Genomic DNA, 7651 nt, shown 5'->3' on the forward strand with positions numbered 1-7651 from the left:
TCGCCACATGCCGTTTGCGACGCCGTGTTCTAGAGACTTCTTTTTTGTTTTTGAAGTTCCGGTCTTCTGGGCCGTGGCAGACACGACCCATACGTGAGAATATTGAGCCTGCTGCTCCTCGGAGAACACCTGCTACAGGTATGTATCTTCATTTTACACTCAGTACAATTAAAGGGTTTCATTCCTGTGTGGATTCTCTGGCGTGTTGTGAGGTATGCCTTCTAATTGAAGCTTTTATTACACTCAGTGCAGTGAAAGGGTTTTATTCCTGTGGTGCATTGTGAGGTATGCCTTCTCACTGAAGCATCTATTACATTCAGTGCAGTGAAAGGGTTTCATTTCCTGTGTGGATTCTTCAGTGGGTTTGCAGTGTTTCCCTTCTCAGTGAAACTTTTATCACACTCAGAACATTTGAATGGCTTCACACCCATGGAGATTCGCTGGTGTATTCTGAGGTTTGACTTCTAATTGAAGCTTTTATTACACTCAGTACATTTAAATGGTTTCATTCCTTTGTGGATTCTCCAGTGTTTTTGGAGTTTTCCATTCTCAGTGAAACATTTACCACACTCGGAACATGCAAATGGCTTCACTCTCGTGTGGATTCTCTGGTGTATTGTGAGCCTTGACTTCTGACTGAAGCTTTTATTACACTCAGTGACACTCAATGCAATGAAAGGGTTTCATTCCTGTGTGGATTCTCTGGTGTATTGTGAGGTTTACCTTCCGAATTAAACTTTTATTACACTCAGTGCAGTGAAAGGGTTTCATTTTCTCTGGTGTATTTTGAGGTTTCCCTTCTGACTGAAGCATTTATTACACTCAGTGCAGTGAAAGGGCTTCATTCCCGTGTGGAGTCTCTGGTGTACTGTGAACTTTGTCCTCCAACTGAAACTTTTATTACACTCAGTGTAGTGAAAGGGTTTCATTCCTGTGTGGATTTTCTGGTGTATGTTGAGGTTTCCCTTCTGACTGAAGCTTTTATTACACTCAGAACAGTTAAAGGGTTTCATTCCTGTGTAGACTCTCTGGTGTTTTGTGAGGGATGACTTCTGACTGAAGCTTTTATTACACTCAGTGTAGTGAAAATGTTTCATTCCTGTGTGGATTCTCTGGTGTATTGTGAGGTTTACCTTCTGACTGAAACTTTTATTACACTCAGTGCAGTGAAAGGGTTCATTTTCTCTGGTATATTTTGACGTTTCCCTTCTGACTGAAGCTTTTATTACACTCAGTGCAGTTAAAGGGGCTTCATTCCTGTGTGGACGCTCTGGTGTTTTATGAGTGTTGACTTCTGACTGAAGGTTTTACTACACTCAGTGCAGTGAAAGGGTTTCATTCCTGTGTGGATTCTCTGGTGTACATTGAGGTTTCCCTTCTCAGTGAAACTTTTACCACAATCAGCACATATGAATGGCTTCACACCCAAATGGATTCTCTGGTGTATTATGAGGGCTGCCTTCCGCTTGAAGCTTTTATTACACTCAGTGCAGTGAAAGGGCTTCATTTCTGTGTGGACTCTCTGGTGTTTTGTGAGGGTTGACTTCTGACTGAAGTTTTTATTACACTCAGTGCAGTGAAAGGGTTTCAGTCCTGTGTGGATTCTCTGGTGTATACTGAGGTTTCCCTTCTCAGTGAAACTTTTACCACAATCAGCACATATGAATGGCTTCACACCCAAGTGGATTCTCTGGTGTACTGTTAACTTTGACTTCTGATTGAAGCTTTTATTACACTCAGTACAGTTAAAGGGCTTCATTCCTGTGTGGACACTCTGGTGTCGTATGAAGGTTGACTTCTGACTGAAGCATTTATTACACTCAGTGCAGTGAAAGGGTTTCATTCCTGTGTGGATTCTCTGATGTATTGTGAGGTATGCCTTCTGACTGAATCTTTTATTACACTCAGTGCAGTGAAAGGGTTTCATTCCTGTGTGTCTTCTCTGGTGTTTTGTGAGGATTGACTTCTGACTGAAGCTTTTATTACACTTAGTGCAGTGAAAGGGTTTCAGTCCTGTGTGGACTCTCTGGTGTATATTGAGGCTTCCCTTCTCAGTGAAACATTTACCACAGTCAGCACATATGAATGGCTTCACACCCAAGTGGATTCTCTGGTGTACTGTTAACTTTGACTTCTGATTGAAGCTTTTATTACACTCAGAACAGTTAAAGGGCTTCATTCCTGTGTGGACACTCTGGTGTCGTATGAGGGCTGACTTCTGACTGAAGCATTTATTACACTCAGTGCAGTGAAAGGGTTTAATTTCTGTGTGGATTCTCTGGTGTTTTGTGAGGGTTGACCTCTGACTGAAGCTTTTATTACACTCAGTGCAGTGAAAGGGTTTCAATCCTGTGTGGATTCTCTGGTGTATTTCGAGGTTTCCCTTCTCAGTGAAACTTTTACCACAGTCAGCACATATGAATGGCTTCACACCCAAGTGGATTCTCTGGTGTATTATGAGGGCTGCCTTCCGCTTGAAGCTTTTATTACACTCAGAACAGTTAAAGGGCTTCATTCCTGTGTGGACACTCTGGTGTCGTATGAGAGTTGACTTCCGACTGAAGCATTTATTACACTCAGTGCAGTGAAAGGGTTTTATTTCTGTGTGGATTCTCTGGTGTTTTGTGAGGGTTGACTTCTGACAGAAGCTTTTATCACACTCAGAACATGTAAATGGCTTCACTCCTATGTGGATTCTCTGGTGTGTCGTGAGGACTGGCATCTGACTAAAGCAATTACACTCAGTACAGTTAAATGGTTTCACTCCTGTGTGGATTCTCTTGTGCATTGTGAGGTTTGTTTTCCAACAAGCGCTTGTACCACTATCAGCACAAGTATACAATCTCTTGTTTTTCTGGTCTTTCAAGAAGTTTGCCTTCTTGCAAAAGACTTTTTCAGCTTTAGTAGAAGCGATCAATTTCTCACCAGTTTGCATTTTATTATAATCTGTGAAAGCATCTTTATGACTGAAATTTTTTATATATCCAGTACTGGAAACTAGTGTCTCTCCTAGGTAGAATTTTGCATTTCCGATGAAGTTTTCTTCTTGATTGAAGTTTTGGTCACAACCAGGATATGAAGATAATCTCTCATTAGTCTTGTTTTTCTGGTATTTTGTAATATTTTCTCTATTGGGGAAGCTTTTCCCATATTCTGTACTTGTATACACTCTAGTTTTATGAAGAATTTCTTTTATGCACGTTTTCTGTTGTCCTTGTGGTTCTCTCTTTTGACAGACGTTTTTCCCATAGTTCCTACATGTAGATGGTCTCTCTTCAGTATCGGATCCAGGATGTGATTTCAGAGTTAAATGATCGCCAAGGAATATCTCACATACATCACATAAACATCTTTGATTTCTCATCGGTATGATATTACTGGTACTGGTACTGTGTTCACACGGAGCTGAGCCTTCTGTTGAATGGTTTTGCTTATTTACATTTTTTCCCGTTTTTCCCCAGTCAGAACAGGAAGAAGTCTCCTCTTTCTCTCTTTCTGATAACATCTTTTCCCTTTTAGGTTTCTCACTGAGCTTCCAGTCATGTGTCTTTGTATTACTGCTTCTGGGATCATCTTTTTCTATAAATAAATAAATATATAAGAGCATTGCAGATTATTGTAGGAGAACAGTTTAGTAATACAATAACCCTTCATAAATCTGCCCCCTCCCCCACACACAATCAAGCTGATATTTCTTTTTAGTAATATCTTTATTAGAATTACACAATGATAAGAACAATAATATCTGTAAGAAGAGATATAACAGTATAGCGTGGTAATTTTTCAAGTTTCATCCCCCCCTCTTCTTCACAGCAGTCTGATCCGCAAATAATAGAGCAAAACCTTACCACCCTCCACCCTTTCCTAAAGTCCATACTTCAAGTTATAGGTTCAGCAAGTAGCTACGAGCATGATGTGACAAGCGATCCCACCCTGAGGACCAAGTTTGCTGAAAAGACTTCCAGGCTCCAGGAGGCAGCTGACTGGTGTCTAGTCTTCATTAGATCGACAAGTTCATTCCTCCAAGCAGCCTGTCTCCAACACATCAAAATATTCTTTTTGGATTAAAAAATAAGCCTTATGCAGCAGACAATTAGGGCCCGATCACAGACCCAAGGAAACAAAATTTCAAGAACTAAATGTCCGCCCAGAGAGGCAGGCGTCTACCCAGTATTACTGAAAGATGCATTTTCACCTGCATCCAGAAAGGTCTTATTAAGGAGCAGGTACAGAACAGGTGTACTAATGTAGCCGGCTCAGCTGTACAACAAGGGCATTCTGCCGTTGCCACCATTTGAGCTAGAAAGGCCCGATCGGGGGAAATGTAACGTGTAAGACGCTTCAGGTGTTTCATGAGCAAACGCAGCTGATCACTCATAACTACTGAAGGCCCCGACTGGTTCTAAGATCAACAAGGCCCCCTCCACCCTTCCTATCCACAAAAGGATCCATTGCAATATTAAAGCCCCTCAGAACAAAAAGAGGGAAATGTAGATATGGCGTCACAACTTTAATCAGTGTTTGAAAGAAGGAGAAAGCGAAAACATTAGGGACACAGACATTAAGAATGAGCCCTGAACAGTCCAATGCACCTCCCGTCCCACCAGCACCTTATGAATCCTGCTATGGTATTGATATACTGATCATGAGTACTACCACCCCTGCAAGTACGCTTCAATTTTTGATGTTCCTCATCATTTAGGTGGGTTTCCTGAAGACAGGCTTTTTCCTTTCACTCCTGTAAGATCTTTGTCCTCTTAATGGGCAAATTAATACCTGCCACATTCCAAGAACAATCTCTCAAGACTCATCCAGAACAAAAAGAACAGATTTTCCCAGGGTCTCCCAGTGCCCAGGTTCTCCCCATCATACCACAGATCATTAGCCATCCACACAAGCAAACCTGTAGTACAACTTCCAACCCCCAAAACAGTGTTCCCACCCAACCTCCCCCCAAAGCCCTTAACCCAGTCTTACACATATCCAGAGAAAGACTCCCCTGTGAACCACCTCCAATCCAAGCTCATACACACAAATCATCCCCCAAACATACCATCCCCAAACCCAGCTCTTCACTAGACAACTCAGCAGTCAAACCCAAAGCAAGACTGGAGATCACAAAACAACAGATCCCAACAAAATTACTCCCTCATTAAGTTTCTCGGATAGCGTCCACACTCTAAGGGACGCTGAAATAGCTAGACCACATGCAACAAGCCTCTGATAGAGACTAGAGAGAAAGTAATTAATCCGAGCTATAAAATCAGGCACATAAGCACCGCCATAGTGGGAAAAGACCAAGGGTCCATCAAGCCCAGCATCCTGTCTCTGACAGCGGCCAATCCAGGCTTCAAGAACCCGGCAACCCCCCCCCCCCCCCCAAAAAAAAAAAAATTAATAAATGTTCAACGGACTTTTCATTCAGGAATCTGTCCAAACCCCCCTTAAACTCTGTAAGGCCAGCCGTTGCCACCACATTCTCCGGCAACGAGTTCCAGAGTCCAACTACACGCTGAGTAAAGAAAATCTTTCTCCTATTTGTTTAAATCTACCATATTCTAGCTTCATCGTGTTCCCCTGGTTCTATTATTGTTTGAAAATGTAAACAAATGCTTCACATCTATCCGCTCTACACTCCACTCATTATTTTGTAGACTTCTATCATGTCACCCCTCAACCGTCTTTTCTCCAAGCTGAAGAGCCCTAACCTTCTTAGCCTTTCCTCATAGGGAAGTCGTTCCATCCCTTTTATCATTTTCGTCACCCTTCTCTGCACCTTCTCCAATTCCTTTATATCTTTTTTGAGATGCGGCGAAAAGACTTGGACACAATATTCGAAGTGAGGTCGCACCATGGAGCGATACAATGGCATTATAACATCCCCGAGAAAATAAAGGCTAAAGAGTTGGCGTTCCAGAAATACAAAAAAACTCAAGAAAAGGAACACGAGGAGGAATACCGGATGAAACTGAAAGAAGCCAAGAGAGAGATACGTCTGGCGAAAGTGCAAACGGAAGAACAAATGGCAAGAAATGTAAGAAGGGGTGGCAAAATTTTCTTCAGGTATATTAGTGAAAGGAGAATGACTAAAAAGGGAATTGTGAGACTAAAAGATACTGCGAATCGCTATGTGGATAATGATGAAGAAAAAGCAAATTTGCTAAATAGATACTTCTGTTCTGTTTTTACAGAAGAAAATCCTGGAGAAGGACCACGATGGACTGGAAAAAGCACTAATGAGATTGAAGTGGATAGAGCACCATTCACGGAAGAGAGTGTGTATGAACAACTTGAAAAGCTAAAGGTGGTCAAAGCCATGGGACAGGATGGGATCCACCCTAGGATATTGAGGGAGCTCAGAAAGGTTCTAGCGGGTTCTCTTAAAGATTTGTTTAATATATCCTTGCAGACGGGAGAGGTTCTGAGGGATTGGAGAATGGCGGAGGTGGTCCCTCTTCACAAAAGTGGTGATAGGGAAGAACTACTACTACTACTACTACTATTTAGCATTTCTATAGCGCTACAAGGCATACGCAGCGCTGCACAAACATAGAAGAAAGACAGTCCCTGCTCAAAGAGCTTACAATCTAATAGACAAAAAATAAAAAATAAGCAAATCAAATCAATTAATGTGAACGGGAAGGAAGAGAGGAGGGTAGGTGGAGGCGAGTGGTTACAAGTGGTTACGAGTCAAAGGCAATGTTAAAGAGGTGGGCTTTCAGTCTAGATTTAAAGGTGGCCAAGGATGGGGCAAGACGTAGGGGCTCAGGAAGTTTATTCCAGGCGTAGGGTGCAGCGAGACAGAAGGCGCGAAGTCTGGAGTTGGCAGTAGTGGAGAAGGGAACAGATAAGAAGGATTTATCCATGGAGCGGAGTGCACGGGAAGGGGTGTAGGGAAGGACGAGTGTGGAGAGATACTGGGGAGCAGCAGAGTGAATAAATTTATAGGTTAGTAGAAGAAGTTTGAACAGGATGCGAAAACGGATAGGGAGCCAGTGAAGGGTCTTGAGGAGAGGGGTAGTATGAGTAAAGCGACCCTGGCGGAAGATGAGACGGGCAGCAGAGTTTTGAACCGACTGGAGAGGGGAGAGGTGACTAAGTGGGAGGCCAGCAAGAAGCAGAATGCAGTAGTCTAAACGAGAGGTGACAAGGGTGTGGATGAGGGTTTTGGTAGAGTGCTCGGAAAGAAAGGGGCGGATTTTACGGATGTTGTAAAGAAAGAAACGACAGGTCTTGGCGGTCTGCTGGATATGAGCAGAGAAGGAGAGAGAAGAGTCAAAGATGACCCCAAGGTTTCGAGCTGAGGAGACAGGGAGAATGAGAGAGCCATCAACAGAAATAGAAAACGGGGGGAGTGGGGAGGTGGGTTTGGGGGGGAAAATGAGAAGCTCGGTTTTGGTCATATTTAATTTCAGGTGGCGTTGAGACATCCAGGCAGCAATGTCAGACAAGCACGCTGAAACTTTGGTTTGGATGCAAGGTGAGATATCAGGGGTAGAAAGGTAGATTTGGGAGTCATCAGCATAGAGATGGTAGGAAAAGCCATGGGATGAGATTAATGAACCAAGGGAAGAAGTGTAGATAGAAAAGAGGAGGGGACCAAGAACAGAACCCTGAGGTACGCCGACAGGCAGAGGGATAGAAGTAGAAG

The 7651-nt window shown here is 43.0% G+C and overlaps 1 protein-coding gene across 1 annotated transcript; it reads right to left on the reverse strand.

Annotated features, from left to right (window-relative positions):
- Positions 1 to 1240: 1240 nt before the first annotated feature.
- Positions 1241 to 2640, reverse strand: LOC115466222 (zinc finger protein 84-like). Its single transcript, XM_030197717.1, has one exon. The coding sequence runs from the start codon at positions 2513 to 2515 to the stop codon at positions 1241 to 1243; it is 1275 nt and encodes a 424-aa protein (XP_030053577.1). The 5' UTR covers positions 2516 to 2640.
- Positions 2641 to 7651: the final 5011 nt, after the last annotated feature.

The sequence above is a fragment of the Microcaecilia unicolor genome, chromosome 1 (genome assembly GCF_901765095.1).
Source record: "Microcaecilia unicolor chromosome 1, aMicUni1.1, whole genome shotgun sequence".
Lineage (NCBI taxonomy): Eukaryota > Metazoa > Chordata > Amphibia > Gymnophiona > Siphonopidae > Microcaecilia > Microcaecilia unicolor.